Genomic DNA, 24,108 nt, shown 5'->3' with positions numbered 1-24,108 from the left:
GAATCGAGTTTTCTTCCAAAGCAAATGAACGATGAAGACATGTTTTGATATGGAACAGATACATAAACTACTTTGGGTGGGAAGCCAAGATAACCTATGGACTTTTGTTTTCAAAGCGAAGGAGATAAAATGGTAAACTGAAGCTCTAATAAAATTCAAATTTAATTTTACTGCATGCTCTGAATCAAACCGATATATCATCCCTTAATTAAAACAAATAAACACATTTAATCTCTTCAACAAATTTAAAGATTATTTGTTGATGCAATCCGGGTGAAATGAGTAAGAGTTAGGTCAGGTGCTCCACCGGATCAAATCAATAATGTTTCAATGGCCCAACCTTCTGATGAACCATCTCTCCATAGATCCTCCCTGTCTTTGAGCTATCCCCTCAATGTCCCGGGTTGCTTGAGATCCGGGCTTCTATGCAGATCTTCGCCTTCTTGGCCCGGATTTATCCATGACCCGGGACATCCCGGAGTATCATTTGTAATTAGAATCTTCTAAGGCTAATAAATAATTGAATCATAGTTGATGTTCTTAAACTTTTAAGGAGATATTTTGGTTACCACAGATAATTAAATGTATAATCTGGTCTCTAATATAATTGTATTATTTTAAAAATATATAATAATATGAAAGTTTACACATCCTTCAAAAGTGTCGCTTTGGCCGAGTGGTTAAGGCGTGTGCCTGCTAAGTACATGGGGTTTCCCCGCGAGAGTTCGAATCTCTCAGGCGACGCGGATGGTTACTTTTGCACAATTTCTCAGTAGAAATTAAATATCTTTAACGACCATTTTTGTCCAGTTGTTTTTTTTAAAATGTATATTGAATTTTTTTATTAATTTATTATATTTTTTTTTTGAAATCAAAGAAGTAAGAGGACGATTAATTTATTATATTTTAATAATTATTTGCTACAACTCTCTTAAATATATAATTTGTAGAGGATAATATGTGAATTTAAATATATATATATATATATATATATATATATATATATATATATATATATATATATAATCATATGAGATAATATATGAATATTTGAATTTGTAATGGCTCGTTTCAAGAAACATAGCTGATGCGATCCAGGCGAAATAGATGAGCAGGGTCGGGTGCTCCACCGGATCGAATCAAGTATTTGTAGTGTTGTTTAGGAAAATGAACAAGGTATATGGCTTCAATCTTGACCTGCAAACAAGAAGATGAACTCGTGAATGGGCGCCGGAGGGGTGTCCGACGTGACCACTCCGATGCTTAAATCAGCAGGCAAAGAAGAAATTAAGCAATATATATGCGAATATATGTGAACAATACTTTTTAGTTCAAAGAGTCTCTCTCTTAAATGAATTTAATACCTGCTATTTATAGGGGAGGAATGGGTAGTTTCCTCGATTTCCGTGACATCTACTAAGTCGGTTTACCTTCCTAGCTTCTGATGACTTCTCGGACACTCCAAGCCCAAGTTGCTCTGGCAGATTAGATGGCATGTAATGATTATACTCAAGTGTGGCTCACTTGTCGAGGTAACGCTATTTTCGAGGTTGCCAAAGTGGATATGCAACTGGAAAACACTACCCGGTCAGGGGAGAAGCACCCGACCAACTCTATGAGAGCTCGGGTAAATAATAAAGAATTGCGTACAACACCAATCCATCCGGGAAGAGGAGTTATACCATCCGGGAAGAGGAGTTATACCCGGATACTCCTGAAATCGACCCTGACTATGACCCGGATCCTACTAGGGGTATCACCACCCATCCCTAAAATAGTCGGGCTAGAGCTTGACTCGCTGTCCCGATTTGATCCTTTCTGCACTCTTTGCAATTGTGAACAAATATTTAAACAAGGGAACTTTTGGAGTGTCTCGTATCCCATATCCTTGACTCCCCGATGTCTGATAATCACTATTCTCGAGAGAATCGATCGAATACATTAATGAGGATGCTACTGAAAATTGCTCGTTTTTCAAGGTAATGATGAGTCTATACTCTCAATAACTGCACACGTCTCTTCACTTGGACGCACGATTTCCTAAGCGTCCTACGATCGTCCGATTAAATTTGAATCGAAGGTAGAGATGAACGCTCTACCCTATAAATAGAGACCTTGCTTATCCTTCCATCTTATCAATGCAATGGCAAGCTCAAGCAATTCGAAAGCTCCTGATATGGCGGGGGAATTTATGCGTGCGGTCACAGAGAGACGGAAGACTGATTTAGAAGACGAAGTTTTCCACAAAATACTCCTATTTTGGGAAAGATTGTACGAGCTGGAATCTTCTCAGTACGCAGAAGGGGCTCCTGCTCCTGAGAACGTGGCTCGTATGCAGAAGTACCGTGAACGTCTTTGTGTTGCGGAGTATGTGGACATATTTACTCACCATGGTGTCTACGCACTAATGCTAGAAAAGGAGTTGAAGATCCTGGAAGACATAGCCGGGTCAGATAGCTTTGGCAAGACCGCTACCGGAGATCTCAGCGGTTGGCTGCACAAATGGAGGGTTGCTGTAGAGGATGAACATCTCCGTGTAATTCGTGCTCATTTTTAATAATGAAATGTCCTTTTGTTTTCGTTCTAGCACTTATCTGGTAAATAGCGAAACCCACTTAAACGAAATTAAATAATGAAAATTGACATGACTAATAATCCCTAGATAATAATGCTTAGGCCAATGAGGTCTCGGTCTACCAGTTTGTTATGTCGAGATCTCGAGATTGTAGTCCGAGAGAAGGAATAAACAGGGACCAAGAATCCCCCGGTCTGCTGACGTGGTGCCATAATAATATGAGATTTATTGAACTCCTGCCAAACAAAAACGTTCCGTATTTCGAGGCACCTCAGACTTGACGTTTTGATAGCTGTTCAGATCCTTTCGTCTGCTCCGCGCAATTTACGAGGGACATCCTGATCATACACCTGTCCAAATCTGATGGCTATGATCAACTCTTGCCTTTGAATAATAAAGGAGACGCTTCGCATGGCTGAGACTCTTGGATTTCCCCCACATTTAAGGACGTTTGCCTATAAGTAAGAGGGTGAACACAAAAAACAATTTCCCATTTTACCATGTCGAGTTCAGGCGGTTCCAGTGCTTGCAGCAGCACACACGTCTTGGTGACCCCGGCAATGCGTCCTCATCTAGAGGAGCTGAAGAGAGGCATCGAGGAGAGCGTGTGGAGGAAAGTTATGACCGTACGAGATAAGGCCCACGATCTGGATTTTTCCTACCGCAACAGTCTCGTTCTTACTCGAGCACAAAGAGCAAGAGCGAGGAAGTATATCCGAGAATTTGCAGTGGCTCGGATTACAGACCTGGTTAATGACCAGGTTCTACTACACATGATGCTGCGGAAAGAATGGCATGCGCTAACCAAGATAATGCACAATGAAACCTTTGTCAATCTTCGAATCCACGAGCTGACTAACTGGATAACAGAATGGCGAGATTCTGTGTCTGTTGTAATGGATGACATAATTGCTCGCCGCTTCTTTATGTAATGAGAAATTTATTGCTTTTTATTGCTTTATTGCCTCTTTTCCAGAAAATCTATATAAATTTACGTGCGTCGCAACAATAGATGCTCAACCAATCGTAATAATTCGAATTATAAAACTGAAAACGTCTCCGCGATATACCTGTCTGGGAATCTATTCCGGGGTGCGATATCCTTCTTCCTGGACTAAAAACACAATCCCGGGTAATTAAATTTCCGGGCTATCGAACAAGTTGTCGGGGGCCTCGCCTTTTACTTCGCGCATTTTGCTTGTGTACTTCCCTCAAATTTACGTGTTTCCAAGTAAAAACCGGGATTTAAAATCTCCCCGGTTTAACATAACATATAACATATCGAGGCCTCAAACCTCCCGATTTATAAAATAACATGCCGGGGCCTTAAACCTCCCGGGCTACCAAAAACTGGGTAATTCAAAAGGTACCGTGATAGTACGTACCTTTCTTGCTTCAACGGTTATCAACGTTTCGAATTTCGAGGCGTTGATAAGTCTGACACCATAATGATTACGCGTGTCCTTACCGATTCCCAAGGATCATCTCGTCCATCCGATTAGATGCAAATCAAGGGTAGAGATCGAGTCCTTCTCCTTATAAGTAGTGCCTAAATTATTTTGAAAATATCACTTTCAAATTCGAATCTCCGGCGAAGCCCTGCTTAAATTGCTCCTCGAAGCTCTTCCGTGCAAAAAATCACCCACTTCCGAAGCTCCTCTTCAAAACCTGTAAGTTCTCTATTTTTATCATGTCAAACTCTACTTCTTCAACGTCGGGAGCCAATGCGCGAGGCTCTCCTAGCGACGAATCTGCTGCGTTACGCTCCGATGCTTCTCAATCTCCCCCACCCCAACGCTCTGTCACCCAACCTGCTAAGAGACCAGTAGCCTCTTTAATTAAACCATCTTCTTCTAAACCCTCCATTCCTAATTCCTCCCGAATTCTCGCCCAAAGAAAAGGTAAGGGCAAAACTCGGGCCGTGAGCCCTCCTCCTGTCGAGGCCCCGGGATTTCCCTGGTTCTCCTCTCTGAGTAGCACCCTGCGCCCAGGGGCGGATGAAGAACTTAGGACCTTGGGTAGTATTCCTTCCAATCTTTCTATTTTAATACCCGAGTCCTCTGATAGGGCAAAAAACCCCCCTCAAGGGTACACTACTTTTTTCCGGGACCAAATTAAGAATGGTCTTAGATTTCCGATTCACCCCTTTTTCATTGCAGTTGCCAAATTTTTTGGCGTACCCATTAACCAATTTCACCCTAATTCTTTTAGGATAATGGCTGCCACTTATGTCCTCTTTAACATGAATAATTTTCTTATTAACCCCCTCATTCTTCACTATTACTTTTCTTGCCGGTTTGGGGATAATGCCTTTTCCCTGACTGCCCGGCATAACGCTCGCTTCCTTGATGATATTCCCTCTTCTCAAAAAGGGTGGAAAGGAAGATACTTTTTTATTCGACTTCCGGGAGATCTTCCCTGCTTGTCTGGCTTTCTCTCTTCTCTGCCTACACAACCTTCGCTTCCCGGCACCTATAAATTTGAAGAACCCTTCATCGTGAGCCAGGATTTGGTGGAAGGGCGCAAATACTCATCTTCCACATTAATTTCTGATGATAATTTGATCACATATGGGTTGAGTCCCCGGGGTGAGGATCCCGAAGATCGCATGATTGATGAGGTGGCGGGCTCGGGCCCTCAACCCGGTAATTCACCCTTCTTTCTTGCCACCCCCTCCCTTGTTCTTTCCTTGATTTACTCAACACTTACTTCTCCTCTGTCCAGATAACTCCGAGATGCAAGCAGCTTTCGCTAAAAGACGAGCAGTCGAAAAGGCGGCCCGGGAAAAGGAACTCGCAACAAACCGGGCAATGGCCGAAGCAGAAAAACAACGTGCTATGGAGGAAACGCCCCGGGGAATCGAAATTACTCGAGAGAATCCTTCCCGGGATGATACTCTTCGGGTAGTGGTTGAGACCTCAGAGGAGGCCGAAGATCTGGTTCCTCTTAGTAAAAGGCAAAGGATCTTGGCTGTCGAGCCCGAACTGATTATCTTGGATAATCCTCCTGCAGGTGATCAGGGTCCTTCTGGTTCCCACGAATCCCTTCCTCCTCCGCAGTTCAAGGAAGCCTCCAGCTCCGAATTTCCTTCGACTAACATTTTTTTCGAAGGGCCTACTTCTAGTGGCGCGAAACGCTTTAAGCAGATGCTCAGTCTTTCTGAGGCGGCCTTTCTAAAAAGTGTTCCGGCCTGCAATAGATTTCTGGAAGGATCGAATCGCCTCTATTCCGTAAGTTTTTCTCCTTATTACACTTATATTTTGACACATTCTTTATGACTTTTGCTCTTTGTTTTTGCTCAGGCTGCTCAAATGATAATGTCTGCTTTTGAGGAGGTGGCTGCAGTAGCCACCAAGACAAATAGGCAAGCCCGGGCGGCTCAAGAAATTCATGATCAACTTCGAGAAGATATTGCCCGGGCTACCAAGCTGCATGAGGAGAAAGTCACCGGTCTCCTGGCCTCCCTGGAAATGGCCAACCAGCATTTGGCTTCCGCTCAGCGTGCTCGGGATGAAAGTTTAATCCGAGAAGAGGCCTCTCAAAGGCAGATTGCTTTCTTGGAATCCCGGACCCGCTACCTTGAGGAAGAAGCTACTCGCCAACAACATCGAGTCGTGGCTGCTGAGGATAAGCTTAAATCCTTACAGCTTACTCAAGAGGAATGGAAGACTATTTTCCTTCAATCCTCAGATTTCCAAGCGGCTGTTGAAGATAGATCATACAACTACTTCAAAGTCGGTTTTGAGAAATGCCGGGAACAGTTTGAAGAGGAAAACTTAATCCCGGCTAACAAAGAAGGCTTCCCGGATATTGACAAAGCCATTAACTCCCTTCCTAAAGATGGTGATGCTGACCAAGAGGCTGGGGAGTCCGGGGATCAAACTGCACCTTTAGAGTAGGATTGTTTACCTTCTCTCTTTTTTCTTTGTAATTTCCGGCCTTCGAGCCCTTTAATGAAGAACTTTCTTTTCTTCCTTGTGACTAAATGATATGTGAAATACATATGTATTCCCAGACCCGGTCCTCATGGTCATTTGGGCCTTTTAAGAGCCAAAGCGCGGAGCCTTGGGCCGGGGAGCATGTCCCGGGACTTGGAATGGTCGAGGTGTGTGGCCCCGAGCCAGGGTGTAGTGCCCTGGGCTTTTAAGAACCAAGGTGCGGAGCCTTGGGCCGGGGAGCATGTCCCGGGACTTGGAATGGTCGAGGTGTGTGGCCCCGAGCCAGGGTGTAGTGCCCTGGGCTTTTAAGAACCAAGGTGCGGAGCCTTGGGCCGGGGAGCATGTCCCGGGACTTGGAATGGTCGAGGTGTGTGGCCCCGAGCCAGGGTGTAGTGCCCTGGGCTTTTAAGAACCAAGGTGCGGAGCCTTGGGCCGGGGAGCATGTCCCGGGACTTGGAATGGTCGAGGTGTGTGGCCCCGAGCCAGGGTGTAGTGCCCTGGGCTTTTAAGATTAGTATTCGTCGAACTTAAGATGTAAGAAATAATAGAACACTTCTGAGAAAAATATATCTTCCATTATATCTTCAATCAATACATCCATTTAAGCATAATACTGTTTTAAATTAAATACATTCCAAGGTCTCTTGAGGGAACGCCCTTGTGCATCTTCTAAATAGAAAGATCCCGAACTGACTTTTCGAGTAATCTTGTAAGGTCCTTCCCACCTGGCTTCTAACTTTCCGACTTCCCCAGCAGGATTGACCTTTTTCATGACGAGATCTCCTATTTGGAAATTTCGGATCCGGACCCTTTTGTTATATGATTTCATAATCCGATTCTTATATGCTTCCATTCGGATGCATGCTCGATCTCTCTTTTCTTCTATCAGATCCAATTCCATAGCCCTGGCCTGATCATTGCTGCTTGGGTAAGCTTCTACCCGAGAAGAAGTCATTCCGATCTCTACGGGAAGGACTGCCTCAGAACCATACACTAAGCTGAAAGGAGTTTCTTGAGTAGGTGCCCGGGGAGTAGTCCGATAAGCCCAGAGAACACTAGGCAATTCTTCCACCCAATCTTTTCCTTTACCTTGTAATCTGGTCTTTAGTGCTTGCACAATGATTCTATTGACAACCTCTGTTTGACCGTTAGCTTGTGGATATGCAACAGAGGTAAAAGATTGAATAATCTTCATTTCCTGGCACCACAACATAATTTCTTTGCCCTGGAATTGTCTGCCATTGTCCGAGATTAGTCTTCTGGGCACCCCAAATCGGCATACAATATTCTTCCACAGAAATTTCAACATTTCCTGCTCGGTAATTCGGGCTAAGGGCTCGGCTTCAACCCACTTGGAAAAGTAATCCACTGCTACTAATAAAAATTTCTTCTGAGCCCGAGCAGTTGGGAAGGGACCCACAATATCCATACCCCATTGATCGAAAGGGCAAGACGCCCAGATGGGCTTCATGAGAGTGGCCGGGCTGTGCTTAAAATTTGCGTGATGTTGACAGCTCTGACAAGCTTGAACTATCTGGGTGGCATCTCGGTTAAGAGTTGGCCACCAAAACCCGGCAAGCATGGTTTTTCGAGCTAGAGACATTCCTCCAAGGTGCTCTGCGCAGCATCCTTCATGAATCTCCCGGAGTACATAATCTACCTCCTCTTCAGGTAAGCATTTTAAGAGAGGCCCCTGGAATGATCTTTTATACAAGATTGAGTTTAAGAAAACAAACCTGGAAGCCTGTCTCTTAATCTTCTGGGCTTGACCTCTGTCCTCGGGTAGTGCACCCTTTTCAATAAATCTGATTAAGGGCGTCATCCAAGAGTTTTCTGGATCGGGGGCTCTTCCTTCGTCGGTCGAGAGGATCAAACGGGAGACGTGCAACACTTCTCGGGTACTTACTTCACTTAGGGAGGCAGCCATTTTTGCCAGAATATCCGCCTCGCTGTTCTCCTCTCGGGGTATCTGTTCGATACTCCAATCCGAAAAGCCCTCCGCTCGTGTTTTGATAAGCTGTAAATATTTCAGCATCCTGTCATCTTTGGCTTCGTAGACACCCCTTATCTGCTGAGTGACAAGCTGTGAATCAGAATATATAATTATTCGGGAAGCCCCGACTTCCCGAGCAGCTCGAATTCCAGCTAGCACAGCCTCGTACTCGGCCTCATTATTAGTTACTCGGGAATCAATCCTTATTGCCAATTTGATTTTTTCTCCCGGGGGAGATATCATCACGACTCCTACTCCGCACCCTGCCAGGCTAGACGCCCCATCTACAAAAACTTTCCACACTTCCTCTTCACTGGGCTGGATCATCTCAGACAAGAAGTCTGACAAAGCTTGTGCCTTGATAGCCACTCGTGGTTTATATTCGATATCGTACTCCCCCAATTCCACAGTCCACTTAATCATTCGCCCAGATACCTCAGCATGAGTCATGATTTTACCAAGAGGGCTGTTGGTAAGAACCACTATTTGATGTGATAAGAAGTACGGTCTGTAGTGACCCGATCCAGAATCACCTACTAATCAAAAACTAAGCATGCAATTAACCTAATTAACAATAATCAGAGATAACAGCGGAAAAGTCAACAACAATAGTGGTTATACACCCAATCGAAATCGAAGTCTAGACTAACTCAAAATGAAATACCCAATACAACCATATCGAAATCAAAACAATACCGATAAACTAAACCAACCAGCTACTCAACGTCCTCCTCCTGCTCCTCCTGAGCTGTCCAACCTGAGGCCTGCCCCGTGGGAATGGGGTGTCCAAGAATAAACAAAACCGAGGACGTGAGCGATAAGAACGCCCAGTACAAAAGTATGAGTATACAGACCTATATGAAATGCACATGCTATGATATGATACCAGGGTAGTCAAGAAACAGGAATCACAAAGGATCTCAAAATGCTCAGTCTAGAGGCGCCAAGTGGATAGTGCCGCGCGGTCCAACCTCTGGGTCACTGCATCCACTACAAGACAGACGTGGACCTAAAATGTCCCGGACCACCGAAGCCCTCCCGACCCGTCGGCCACTGTGTACTCTCGGTGTCCATGCGTCCACAAGACAGGGCTGAGCGGTCCCAAGATATAGCTTATCTCGAAAGAGATACAGCTCAACAGTAAAGGCTATCTCGAAGGAGAATACGGCTCAACATGAAATGCAACGTGCAGTAATAAACGTGACATAATAGCATGCATCATATGACATATATCAATGCACCACATAATCATGCAACACATATAAGAATGTATACTCAACCAGGATATCTCGGATAATACTTTCGTACCTCTATCACAGCAATCCTAATTCACTGGAACAACCAGACAACAGGTCTAATCCAAGCCTATTCATCAAGTGAAAACCATCACTAAACTTATCTACCAGACTTAACTAGATAATCCTGAGATAAATACTGATAAAATTCCAAACCTTCGTCCGTCGCTAGCCCGCTGATGCCGCTAGCTCCCAACTAGAGCACAGCTCTGCTACAAGACCAGCAGCTCCCCGCTAGTGCCCAAATCTCGGAACAAGACTAGAACCTGTCAGAAACGACTGAAATGCTATGGAATTCTCTGAATTGGCGAGTCAAAATGAGGAAATCCGACCACTATTTATAGGCCATGTTCGGATCCTCCGAACACCACTTCGGAACGTCCGAACGCTACGTGTCCATTGGCTCTTGACAGCTCAAGATCGGATCCTCCGATCATACACTTCGGACCGTCCGAACATGCACGTGTCCAGCTGCTCTTGACACCTCATGATCGGATCCACCGAACCCACTTCGGACCTTCCGAACTCCCACGTGTCGATCAACTCTTGACACCTAATGATCGGATCCACCGAACTCACTTCGGACCTTACGAACTCTTCGGTGCTTCCGAACCATCTTCGGTCCGTCCGATCATGACTTGGTCAAAATTACACATTAAACCTTCTTAATCACCATTAATCCGTTAATTACCCAATTTGGGATTTGGGCTACTACATTCTCCCCCCCTTAAAACCATTTCGTCCTCGAAATCTAGGCAAGAGAATGAACAAAACGAAAATAACAACATCATTACCCTCAAAATCTAAGGGACAACCCATCACTAGACGCTTAGCTAACACCGAATGACCCATCGGAGTAGAAACAGAAAGAATGACGTCTAGAGAAACATGCGGTAACTTATGACGCTTAACAAATCGTCCTGGTCACCCCAACGACCTACACTTCCCTGACTACTCTCATCACCAAAGTGGTCAGCCATTGCTACAACAATAGAATGGGGAAACTAGTAAATTGGTCAACGGAAATCCCAAAACAGAAATCTATATCCCAAAATCGTATGCATGCTCTGATACCATAAATGTAGTGACCCGATCCAGAATCACCTACTAATCAAAAACTAAGCATGCAATTAACCTAATTAACAATAATCAGAGATAACAGCGGAAAAGTCAACAACAATAGTGGTTATACACCCAATCGAAATCGAAGTCTAGACTAACTCAAAATGAAATACCCAATACAACCATATCGAAATCAAAACAATACCGATAAACTAAACCAACCAGCTACTCAACGTCCTCCTCCTGCTCCTCCTGAGCTGTCCAACCTGAGGCCTGCCCCGTGGGAATGGGGTGTCCAAGAATAAACAAAATCGAGGACGTGAGCGATAAGAACGCCCAGTACAAAAGTATGAGTATACAGACCTATATGAAATGCACATGCTATGATATGATACCAGGGTAGTCAAGAAACAGGAATCACAAAGGATCTCAAAATGCTCAGTCTAGAGGCGCCAAGTGGATAGTGCCGCGCGGTCCAACCTCTGGGTCACTGCATCCACTACAAGACAGACGTGGACCTAAAATGTCCCGGACCACCGAAGCCCTCCCGACCCGTCGGCCACTGTGTACTCTCGGTGTCCATGCGTCCACAAGACAGGGCTGAGCGGTCCCAAGATATAGCTTATCTCGAAAGAGATACAGCTCAACAGTAAAGGCTATCTCGAAGGAGAATACGGCTCAACATGAAATGCAACGTGCAGTAATAAACGTGACATAATAGCATGCATCATATGACATATATCAATGCACCACATAATCATGCAACACATATAAGAATGTATACTCAACCAGGATATCTCGGATAGTACTTTCGTACCTCTATCACAGCAATCCTAATTCACTGGAACAACCAGACAACAGGTCTAATCCAAGCCTATTCATCAAGTGAAAACCATCACTAAACTTATCTACCAGACTTAACTAGATAATCCTGAGATAAATACTGATAAAATTCCAAACCTTCGTCCGTCGCTAGCCCGCTGATGCCGCTAGCTCCCAACTAGAGCACAGCTCTGCTACAAGACCAGCAGCTCCCCGCTAGTGCCCAAATCTCGGAACAAGACTAGAACCTGTCAGAAACGACTGAAATGCTATGGAATTCTCTGAATTGGCGAGTCAAAATGAGGAAATCCGACCACTATTTATAGGCCATGTTCGGATCCTCCGAACACCACTTCGGAACGTCCGAACGCTACGTGTCCATTGGCTCTTGACAGCTCAAGATCGGATCCTCCGATCATACACTTCGGACCGTCCGAACATGCACGTGTCCAGCTGCTCTTGACACCTCATGATCGGATCCACCGAACCCACTTCGGACCTTCCGAACTCCCACGTGTCGATCAACTCTTGACACCTAATGATCGGATCCACCGAACTCACTTCGGACCTTACGAACTCTTCGGTGCTTCCGAACCATCTTCGGTCCGTCCGATCATGACTTGGTCAAAATTACACATTAAACCTTCTTAATCACCATTAATCCGTTAATTACCCAATTTGGGATTTGGGCTACTACACGGTCTTAGCTTCCGGGAAGTTACGATTAAAGCCAATGCAATCTTCTCTACCTCTGTATACCGGAGTTCGGGCCCTCTTAGGGCGTGGCTGACGTAATAAATAGGCTTCTGATCAGAGCCTTCCTCTTTGATCAACACTGAACTGACAGCATGCTCTGTAGAGGATAAATATAGGAATAATTTTTCCCCGGGCTCGGGCTTTACTAATACCGGGAGCTCTGCAAGATGGGCTTTCAAGTCCTGGAAGGCTTGTTCACATTTATCGTTCCACCCGAATTGCTGGGCCTTTCTCAAGATTTGAAAGAAAGGATAACTTCGGTGTGCTGATCGGGATATAAATCGAGAAAGGGAAGCAATCCTTCCTGTTAGTTTTTGTACTTCTTTTACAGATTGGGGGGAAGGCATACATAAGACAGACTTCACCTTCTCTGGATTTACCTCAATTCCCCGATCTGTGACCATGAATCCCAAGAATTTGCCACTCTTTACGCCAAAAATACATTTGGCCGGGTTAAGCTTGATCCCATATTGCATGAGGGTGGCAAAAGTTTCCTCCAGATCATCAATAAAAGTAGTGACCTCCCAGGTCTTGCTTAAGATATCATCCACATAGACCTCTACGTTCCGCCCCAGCTGCTTCTCGAATACTTTATCCATAAGACGCTGATAGGTGGCCCCTGCATTTTTCAACCCGAAAGGCATTACAACATAACAAAATGTACCTCCCGAGGTGACGAAACTGGCCTTATCTTGATCTTTTTTGGCCAGGGGAATTTGATGATACCCCTGGTACGCATCCATAAAGCTCAGCAGCTCATAACCAGAAGTGGAATCTACCAGCTGGTCAATCCGGGGCAGTGGATAATGATCTTTGGGGCATGCTTTGTTTAGATCACGAAAATCTACGCACATGCGCCATTTGCCAGTGGATTTAGGTACTAAAACCACATTGGAAAGCCACGTAGGGAATTGAATCTCCCGAATGTGCCCTGCCTTCAGGAGCTCCTTTATTTGTTCGGATATGACCCTGTCCTTTTCAGGACCAAAATGCCTCTTTTTTTGCTTCACGGGGTGAGATCCCGGGATGATGTTCAAATGATGCTCCGATATAAGGGGAGAAATCCCCGTAAGCTCCTGCTGGGACCAGGCAAATACGTGAATGTTAGTTTTTAAACACTTAATTAAACTTACCCGGGTGGTCATGCTGAGATCCCGAGCCACCCGGATTTGCTGTCCCGGCCCCACTTCCACCGCCTCCTGCTCTTCTTCTGCCACAAAGTGGATCTCCCCTTCCTCCACTATTCTTTCTCCTGTCCTAACTCTCTTCCCCTCCCTCTTAAATCTGCTCCGATCCGCCCGGACCGCTTCTACATAACACTTTCGAGAAGAGGGTTGATCTCCCCGAACTTCTCCTACCCTTGCTCCCACAGGAAATTTTATTTTCTGGTGGTAGGTAGACGCTACAGCCCTTAACTCATTCATAGCCGGCCTCCCCAGGATAATGTTATATGATGACGGGGAGTTCACCACAGTGAAAGAAGTCATCACTGTTTTCTTTAGATCGTGAGAGCCCAGAGTCAGCGGCAAAATAATCTCCCCCTCTGGATAAACCATGTGTCCGGCGAAACCAAAAAGAGCAGTTTCCACTGTTTCCAGGTGATAGCCCTGTAAGTCCATCTGCTCAAAAGCATCTTGGAAAATTACATTCACAGAACTGCCTGAATCTACGAAAACCCGCAGAATGTCATAATTCGCCACCCGGGCTTGGATCACCAAGGCATCGTTGTGGGGTAGATTCACCCCTTTCAGGTCTTCCGGGCCGAAACTGATGACTGCCTCATTGCCCCTCATTCCTTCCACCTCCAAGCACTCTTTCCTACTTCTTGACTTCCTTGCCCGATTGGAGTCTCCGTCAGTAGAGCCTCCGGATATCATTTTAATTGTCCCTACAACGGGGGGTGACTTCTTTCTCTGCTCAGGTTCAGGCCCCCTTCTTCTTCCGGGCTCGGTTCTAGAGTTGTTTCTCACACCTCCTTTCTGAGAACTAGATCCGGGCTGTCGGGATGCCCACGGCGGCACCCTAGACATTTGAGTATTGATAGTGGGCTTTGGGAAGGAAGGCGCAACATAATTTCCCTTTAGAACTTTGCAATCCTCAGTATTATGATAGCCTAATTTGTGAAGCGCACAAAATCCTGTCTTCTCTGGCCGAGCCAGTTGATGATCCGGAGCTAAATCCCTACTACACTCCTGCACCTCCCTCTCTCGGGCAATCTTCAGAGGCACATGATGAGAGAAATGCCCTGGATTGCCCCTCTTCTGTCCCCTCTTCTCGGGTTTGGATACCCGGTCTCCCCTTTCTTTCCTCACTGCTTCCCTCTTCTGTTTCTGGGCTTCCTCCATATTTATGTACTTCTCTGCCCGGGATAACAGATCCTCAAAATCCCCGGGCACTTTTTTGGTTAGCGATTTAAAGAATTCACCCTCTCTCAGACCCTGGGTGAAGGCAGTAGTCTTGGTCTCGGTGGCACAAGATGGGACGTCTAGAGCCACTCTGTTGAACCTTTTGATGTAAGCCCGCAAACTCTCCTCGGGACTCTGCTTCACCTCAAAAAGACTAAAAGCAGTCTTTTTGTACTTCTTGCTGCTACTGAAATGGTGTAAAAACACCCTCTGGAAATCCTGAAAGGAGTTAATACTCTGGGATGCCAGGCCTTCGAACCACCTCTGAGCTGAATCCACCAACGTCGTTAGGAATACTTTACACTTAATTCGGTCAGTGTAGCAATGCAACATGGCCGTATTTTCAAATCTGGCCAAGTGTTCCTCTGGGTCAGCGTTGCCATCATAATCTTTTACTTTGGCGGACTTGAAATTCCCGGGAAGAGGTTCCCGGACTATGATGTCTGCGAACGGACATCCTCTCAAGATTGTTCGGGCAACGCTTCGTTCTTCCAACTGTCCTTCGAGGACCTTCATCTTCTGCCGTAAATTTGACAATTCCTCTGCCATGGTAGGAGATTTGGATCCGGCGCTAGACTCCTCATCTTCCCCTGTTACTTCCTTTTCCCTCCTCTCCTGTTCTTGCTCCTCTTCATGTCCTTGTTTATCACCCTGTTTATCACCGGGTGGTGTAACAGGTCGAGAGACCTCCTTTCCAGCTGCATATAACGCGACGGCATCAGCCATCATTCTTTTTAACTCCTCAGGGGTCAGGGTAATGTTTGGCCCAGTATTATTGACATTGTCTTGTCTCGAAGTCTGTCCCCCATCCCCCTGGGCATGAGGATCACCCTGATCGGTTCTTCTTGTACGAGCCATATCAACGTCTTGAATTCAGTATATTTCCCACAGACGGCGCCAATGATGCGATCCAGGCGAAATAGATGAGCAGGGTCGGGTGCTCCACCGGATCGAATCAAGTATTTGTAGTGTTGTTTAGGAAAATGAACAAGGTATATGGCTTCAATCTTGACCTGCAAACAAGAAGATGAACTCGTGAATGGGCGCCGGAGGGGTGTCCGACGTGACCACTCCGATGCTTAAATCAGCAGGCAAAGAAGAAATTAAGCAATATATATGCGAATATATGTGAACAATACTTTTTAGTTCAAAGAGTCTCTCTCTTAAATGAATTTAATACCTGCTATTTATAGGGGAGGAATGGGTAGTTTCCTCGATTTCCGTGACATCTACTAAGTCGGTTTACCTTCCTAGCTTCTGATGACTTCTCGGACACTCCAAGCCCAAGTTGCTCTGGCAGATTAGATGGCATGTAATGATTATACTCAAGTGTGGCTCACTTGTCGAGGTAACGCTATTTTCGAGGTTGCCAAAGTGGATATGCAACTGGAAAACACTACCCGGTCAGGGGAGAAGCACCCGACCAACTCTATGAGAGCCCGGGTAAATAATAAAGAATTGCGTACAACACCAATCCATCCGGGAAGAGGAGTTATACCATCCGGGAAGAGGAGTTATACCCGGATACTCCTGAAATCGACCCTGACTATGACCCGGATCCTACTAGGGGTATCAATAGCCAAATACCATGACCAGGCCCCTCGATTAGGCTAGCACAGTTCTTTAATATCTTGAATATTAAGCAAGTTCTCTTTCAATATAAAATATGCGATTAATCGCAATGTTTTTCAATCAACATAAGACACTTTTACAAGATAGAATACTTTGTTCATATATTTATTTAAATACATTCGATTTGAAATCTAAAATCGAACCTCGATTTTGTTGCAAAAAGAGAGAGAATGCGCGCGTGACCATAATTACATTACATATATATGTTTCATTAAGACAGTATATATTATGTACACAATTAAAAATTTCGAACCAAATCGACATTCACTAAACGAAGTCAAATTAACCACCCTTTCTAAAAATACCATGCTAGTACGAAATCAAGAAGAAAAGAAGAACCATCAGCAGCCCAGCTCCCCATGGCGTGCAGCTGCCTCCGTGAACAGAATCTTGGTTTAGTCGGGTCACGTAGACGAGGGATGTTTGGAAGATTGAGTTCAAGTGCAGAACCAATAAAAACAGCAACGGCGACACTATCAAGATCATCTTTATTTGATCGAACAACCCTTCGAAGAAGGAGTTGATGTATGAAGTAATTCTCAAGAACACGATGACAATGAGAAAGAAAAGCAATAGATGAAAAAGTAGATGTGGCTGAGGAGATGAACTGTAAGTGTCCCACATATAGTTGATCTGATAATTGTTGAAGTTTTTGGATTGCATTTTGAGATGGCTGAAGGGAGCAGGGCTTTGCTTGATCTTGTGGATTGTACTGTATCGTGAATATGAATGCTTTTATATAGAAAGTATGTATATAGATGGTTTATTATATTCTACATTGTCCATCATTTGGGTGAATACACAATTTTGAGGCAGAAATTTGTGTGAGACGGTCTCACGGGTCGTATTCTGTGAGACATATATCTTATTTGGGTCATCCTTGAAAAAGTATTACTTTTTATGCTAAGAGTATTACTTTTTATTATGAATATCGATAAGGTTGACCCGTCTCACAGATAAAGATTCGTGAGACCATCTTACAATAGACCTACTCTAATTTTGATATGTTTCATCACATCCAATATATGAATGTCACTTCAATGACGGACAAAGTTGATAAACAACATAATATATATATATATATATATATATATATAATCAGGCACACATCACTATTAGGCGAATGTTTTTAAATTTTGGGGCTACGAAAATAGCTAGAGTCGGCCCCCGGCCCGTATGACGAAATGTAGGGTGGTTGTTACTTGAATAAATTAAAATTTGAAGTATATTTTATAAGATAACTTTGTACACAAATGATTATTTTCCCCAATAACACAAAAATCAAAGAATCTTTTTTTATTCAAAAGAGCGGGGGAAATCAAAGTATATATATTTTCACATTAGGGACGATATATACGCATATATTTAGGTCATTGGCGACCCCTTGTACATATATTATATATATTATAATTAATTTATAATATATTTATGTAGATTATATAATGCATCTATGCCAGACAGCCAAAGTTTAGCAATTAATTATAGAAAAGCTTAGAGATGAGCGGCCCTCACAGTTACTTTAAATTTAATACAATACAAATAATTAATAGTATCAAAGTTATTAAATTAATTAAGTGGAGTTGGATTACAGGTGCCAGAAATCGAATTATATATATATATCATGGTAAATTGGTGAAGATTGGTAGGAAAGCCACGCAGGTTATGGACCAAAGTCATTAATGGAAATTAATTGACGAAAATGGTTGGAGAATTAAATAATTTAATAACATAAAGTTTACTTTTTCTATTTTTTGGTTGAGAGACTCACTGGCTATGAGTCCAACATTTCTAGAACAGTTACGAATGGATATGTTGTCTTTCTCATGATTTCACCAGCATGAGTCTCAAAGATTTGTTATTTTGAAATCCAACGATTCTTTGTTTTTCTCTCTAAAGTAAGACAAAAACTTGTGTGAGACGATCTCATGGATCGTAGTTGTGAGACGGATCTTTTATTTGGGTCATCTATGAACAAGTATTATTTTTTATGCTAAGAGTATTACTTTTTATTGTGAATATGGGTAGGGTTGACCCGTCTCACAGAATAAGATCCGTGAGACGGTCTCACATAAGACTCACTCCTAAAGTAATATGCTTCCATTTTCTTTCATTATCTAACAATGACCACAAATTTGTGGCATCTTCATAGATAACTATTGCTTTCTCCTTTGGAGGAGAATTTGGCATTTCCTTGTGATTCTCTCTTGCAAAATATTTTAAAAAGCATAACATTTCGTCACATGATTAAATGAACTATGACGCTTACAATGATCTCCGTCTTTCAACTCCTCATATGATTGTGGCCCCGAGAGTCTGGACTAACATTTACTCCCTGAAGCCACTATTAGTCACTTCTTTGTATGATCGAGGCTAATGAAAATTCATACCATGATCATTGTATTTATAAAATCACAAAGAATCTAAAATGAACATAAAAACACAATGAGACCTACTAGAAATTGAACGATAAACTAGATAAATTATCGGAAAAACTACACCGAAAAGCCAAAGAATGAAAAACTAGAAATAAAGAGAATTCGTGTTAATTGTCTCACAACGTTTAGATAAAATCTTTAGGAGTTGCGTATATGGACTTGGACAATCCTCCCTTCTTGAGCTAGCTTTTGAGGTTGAGTTAAGTTCAAGTTTCAATCTTAACATGATATCAGAGCCTAGGTTCCACCGTTATATGTTGGACTGCCCATATTTGGGTCATTTGTAGACTTCACGTGAAAGGGTGTGTTAGTTGTCCCACATCGGTTGAATAAAATCTCTGAGAGTTACATATATGGTCTTGGACAATCCTCTCCACTTAAGTTAGTTTTTGTGTTTGAGTTAGGTTCATGTTCTAATTTTAAATTCGAACATTGAAAATTTGTGTAGTTATTGCTGGAGCATTTTTTGAGTTTATGTGTGGAGTTATATGTTTTATAAAATGATATTAAGTGAATAAAATAATATGTTAAAATTGAACGAATCGAAGTTTAATTTGATTTATATTTTTATTCATATTATGTTTTATAAAATGATATTAAGTGAATTAATTTTTAGTTGATTATGATTTGTTTAATTCATTTAGATTTTAGATTTAAAAGTTTTACATAAAAAATTAAAAAAAAAAATCGAATGAGAACTATAGAACCGTTTTAGTGGAAAACCGAACTGATAGCTCAAAATTCAGATTATATATTTTTAAATCGAAATAAAATCATGTGAAATTGGGTTGATGAGATGCTAGAATAAAGGTAGTATCCTCACATCACATCTAAGGGTTTAATTTTGATTTGGACATGTGGGGTCTACATAAATTTATGGACCCCACATATCCAAATCAATTTTGGGCTCTTAGATCTAGCATTAAGGTACTTACCCTTATGCTAGCATGAAATAATCCGTGTGAAAATTGAACAAAACCTATGACAAAAGCGTACTGTGCAGCTGCAATATATCGGTCTGAAAATGTTGGCGTATACTACTTTGTCTTTTCTGCAAACATTACACATATACAGAGACGGGCATGTACTGCTACTGGTGGACTAACCTCGTAACATGTAACGTTCAAAGCACATCCCAACGAGACACGTGTCCATAGAGAGGGCCCTTTCCATGTCTTTGAGATTCGTCCCTCCCGAAATAACCCTTCACTTCTCAGTAGTCCCACTACTACTTCTTACAATGGCGACGAAAGGAAGAAAAAATCTTAAAGAGAATAATATAGTAACATCTGGATTTACTTGAAAGGCATCTGCTTTTGATTTTATGCTGTTTGAAGTGTAAAGAAAATGTCTTCCCTCACACCTGGGATACTGCAGAAACTCTTGCAAAATGTTGGTAACAAAGATTTCAAGGTGGCTGGTGAACACCGCTCTGCCCTTCTTCAGGTATGAATCTGTCACCTTTTCTTTACTATTATAAAGGCGGTTCTTTTTTTATTGTATTCAATGCCGACCCCAAACTTTATCCCGCGGTTAATGTATTTCTTTGGTTCAAAATTAAGATTTCTACACAAATGTATTAAATTTGAACTAGTTTTGGATGCGATAGGTCAGCCCTTCATTTAAGGAAAATAGCTTCAGTTTGTGTCAAGATTGAATTTTTTATGTTTATTTTTCCTGGGTTAGTGGACTCCGGTGTTACCAGTCAAAGATCTACTATCGTGAATTTGTGATTAATAGGATTTTTAATTGTGCCACTGAAGCATGGACATTATAAAACTGGTTCTATATAAATATTTTTCGTTGTTCAATCGAATATAGTTTTCTGCTTCAAATTTATTCATCTGGGATTATAGTTGCATATTATCAGGTTATAAGTATTGTACCTTCTCTGGAAGATGATCCATGGAAGACCAAGGGATACTATTTAAGGGTTTCAGATTCACTGCATTCGGCATATGTATCAGTATGTAACGATGATGTGGAGTTGATATTGAGTGATAAGATTCAATTGGGACAATTCATTTACATTACTCGGGTTGACCCGAGTTCCCCTGTCCCTGTTCTTTGTGGTATCAAACCGATCCCAAAGAGACGGCCGTGTGTTGGAGATCCAAAAGATTTGATTTCGAGTGATTTTTTGAATGCCAAGAAAGTGGAAAGGAAGGTGAAATCAAAGAGAAATGTGAAGAAAGTTGTGGGAAATGAAGATGGGATTGTTAGAAGGCTTTCATTTGGAAACGGAAGGAGTGGCAGTATGGAGAGTAAGAGGTTGAGCTTGGATTCGGCTCGAAAAGGATGGGAAACGAGTCCTAGCGGTAAAAATGGTGGTAAAGGGGCATCAAAGGTTAAACCGAAGGATCATTTGAGTCGCTCAGATTCCGTAAGTTCTATTTCTTCCCCACATGTATGCAGATTTGATGAAAATCTGTTCTTGTTTTACAAGGTGTATTCCCTGCAATAATAAGAAAGTATCTCATTTTGGAATATCTAAAGCTAAAGAAGTTAATTTGGAGTATTATATCTTTCACTTGGCTTCACTTTTATCCTTCGTTTTTTGTGATTTTGAATCGACCCCTCGTTGAAAATTTGAACTGTCACTGAATAAAAATATACTGATACGCAGTTCTAAACTCTATTCAACTCATCATGATAAAAAAACAAAATGATTTAAGCAAATTTGATAGTAGATCATCAACTCTAGCATGCCGAAATGATTGTATGGGCTGCATGTTCCAAATAATATGAATAAGCTAGTTTTTTAAGTGTGTTTTACTTTTTCCACTCTCCGAACAGGGGTATTTCTTGAATCTCCTGTCATGGTAAGGTCTTCTAAAGTAATGGCGGTTGATCTATAAAATTTTATCTGCTTGTCCATGCTTGTGCTGGAAAAATTGTTCGTTATTAATCCTTGGCTCCTTCCTGCCTATTGAAAATAGAGAACATAGAACATGTGAATATCATCTATTTACAATCAGAAAGATACATTGCCATAATAGGTTTTTAAAAATGATTCTGTTGAATACTATTATAGTCTTAAATCTACACGGGGAGCGATTTCTGTGTGTATTTCCATCCCTGTACCTGTGCCTATTAGAATCCTCTTCTTTTTAACTATAATCTTTTCTATAAGCCTTCGCTAATAAGGTCTTACTTGATGACTCACAGAATGTATCAAGCATTTCTCCTCTGAGAGCCAAGAATGTTATCCGCTCTCCAAACCTTTTGACTAAGAATACTAACAAACTCTCCCTTGAAGATTTACGAAAGGGTTCAAGCATTTCACCACTGAAGAACAAGAATATTGTTGTCTCGCCTAAACTTCCGCCTATCCGTAATAATACAAAAAGTGTGAAATCTTTAGACTGTGATTCTTTTCCTTCTCTTTTGAATAAGGTTGTTCTAAGTTCTAATAAATGGTCTGATTCAAGAATATTCTGGGATTTGCTTCCTTCTTCTATCCACGGCCTTGGAAAGGTATATACGCACAGGCTGCACACTCTAAAAGCTCATATATTTTGTAATCCGTCAAATTCTGGTTTAGTTATAGATTCGTGATATTTTTCAGGAAGTTAAAAGCCACAGGAACACTGCATTTGTCTCTGCAGTCCGTTCATTAGAAGAAGCATCGGTGTTTGAAAGTGTCATTCAGTGCATCAGGTACACAATTTTATCCACATGCATTGTTAGAACTAACACAGTTTCATCAATTGGCTACATTATGAATAGATTTCCAAAAACTAGTGTGCTATAGCTTACTTATCAATGCGCCGTCCTGATTTTCCCAACAGCTATTACAGCAGGAGGAATTAAAGACAGATGCCCTTATCTTAAATTAAAAATTGAAAAATCTTCAAATATACGTGTAATTATTTAAAATTATTCGACCCACTGAACTTCTTGTGCACTCTCATACTGTATAATTTATGTTTCAACGTTTATTTTTCCAGCTTAAGACTAATTTCTCCACCCCTACTGTGTAGCATGTTTGCAGAACTATGTGATTTATCTCAGAGAGATTCTTGTGAACCGTTGGTGGAAAAATTTTTGGACCTTCACGAGCATATGACCAAAGCTGGCTCAGTCATCCGTACCCTGATGAATACTAGAACTTCTGAAACAAAAGAGGTATACAACTCACAGAATGCATCATTATGGGTTCAAGCTGCTGTTGAGACCTGTCTTCCCAAATTTTCGTTATACACAAAAGGAGATGAGAAGGCTACTACAAATGGTGAAAAACATCATTGCATCGTGCTAGAAAAAACTCCAGTGAAACCCAAGACAGAGAATCATTCTCCTAAAGATAAGCAAACCTACTGCATTAATAACTGCTCAAATAAAACTGAGCTGAAAGTGAAAGAATCATCTATCTCAAAAAAGCGGCTTTCTACCACGAAGAGAACAAATGCTGAGCACGAACCATTTTTCCCAGGGTCTGGATTAAAACCAGCGTCCATTTTGGCTGAAAACTTACTCTCTTCTTCACGTATGTGGTTTTTTGGTTATTTGGAAGTTTCTTTAAAGAATGGTTTTGGGCTAAAAAGAGGTGAAGACCGTTCTAAGATAATAGGCCTTCTCGGGCACCTGAAAAGGGTTGATCAGTGGTTGGATGGTGCGTTTCATTATGATGCAAGAACCAATGAGAAAATAGAGAGTTTGAGAAAGAAGTTGTATGAATTTCTACTTCATCACCTTGATTCTTCAGTTTCTCATAGATGATTTTAACTGGTTACCGTAGTTCTGCTAACCGAAAAGAATGTCTGAGTTATAGACCGACTAAATATTCTTCGTTAACAGACAAGTTAATAGTGCTAAATGTAGCAGTAGATTTTTGTATTGTATGTGATTTGATTGAATCTGTTGCTATTGTAGTTTCAATTGATGTCAGATGAAAAATTTTCATCAAGTTTTATGCTTTGTCGTTGAGAGCGTTAAGAAGTGCAAGCCTGGCTTTGATTTGTCAATCTGGATTGTCTGATCAAAATCAGAATCGAACGTGCTTTCTTATAAAATAATATTAGGATTATTTTTCTTACATGTAGATTTTATATTAAGATCATCTAATGGTATGAACTTATTTGGAGGATAGAATTAATTGACTAAAATTATTATTTACTGAAAAAATTTCTTGTCAAGTTTAAGAGTTACATTTTGAGGATTTATTTTTGTTTTGTTTAAATTTATTACTATTA

The 24,108-nt window shown here is 41.9% G+C and overlaps 2 protein-coding genes and 1 non-coding gene across 3 annotated transcripts; 2 read left to right on the top strand and 1 right to left on the bottom strand.

Moving 5' to 3' along the window:
• Positions 1–662: 662 nt before the first annotated feature.
• TRNAS-GCU (transfer RNA serine (anticodon GCU)) lies at positions 663–744 on the top strand. Its single transcript has one exon. It is a non-coding gene; the product is annotated as a tRNA-Ser (tRNA).
• An 11,606-nt stretch (positions 745–12,350) lies between these two features.
• LOC140822228 (uncharacterized) lies at positions 12,351–15,704 on the bottom strand. Its single transcript, XM_073182969.1, has one exon. It carries the CDS (start codon positions 15,702–15,704, stop codon positions 12,351–12,353), a length of 3,354 nt encoding a protein of 1,117 aa, XP_073039070.1.
• A 4,311-nt stretch (positions 15,705–20,015) lies between these two features.
• LOC140821964 (uncharacterized) lies at positions 20,016–23,816 on the top strand. Its single transcript, XM_073182656.1, has 5 exons — positions 20,016–20,359; positions 20,784–21,296; positions 22,082–22,390; positions 22,482–22,573; positions 22,897–23,816. Exons 1-5 carry the CDS (start codon positions 20,261–20,263, stop codon positions 23,633–23,635), a joined length of 1,752 nt encoding a protein of 583 aa, XP_073038757.1. The 5' UTR covers positions 20,016–20,260; the 3' UTR covers positions 23,636–23,816.
• Positions 23,817–24,108: the final 292 nt, after the last annotated feature.

Source organism: Primulina eburnea, unplaced genomic scaffold (genome assembly GCF_022965805.1).
Source record: "Primulina eburnea isolate SZY01 unplaced genomic scaffold, ASM2296580v1 ctg739_ERROPOS11973397, whole genome shotgun sequence".
In the NCBI taxonomy this organism is placed as follows: Eukaryota; Viridiplantae; Streptophyta; class Magnoliopsida; order Lamiales; family Gesneriaceae; genus Primulina; species Primulina eburnea.
This window is presented reverse-complemented; position numbering and strand designations above follow the sequence as displayed.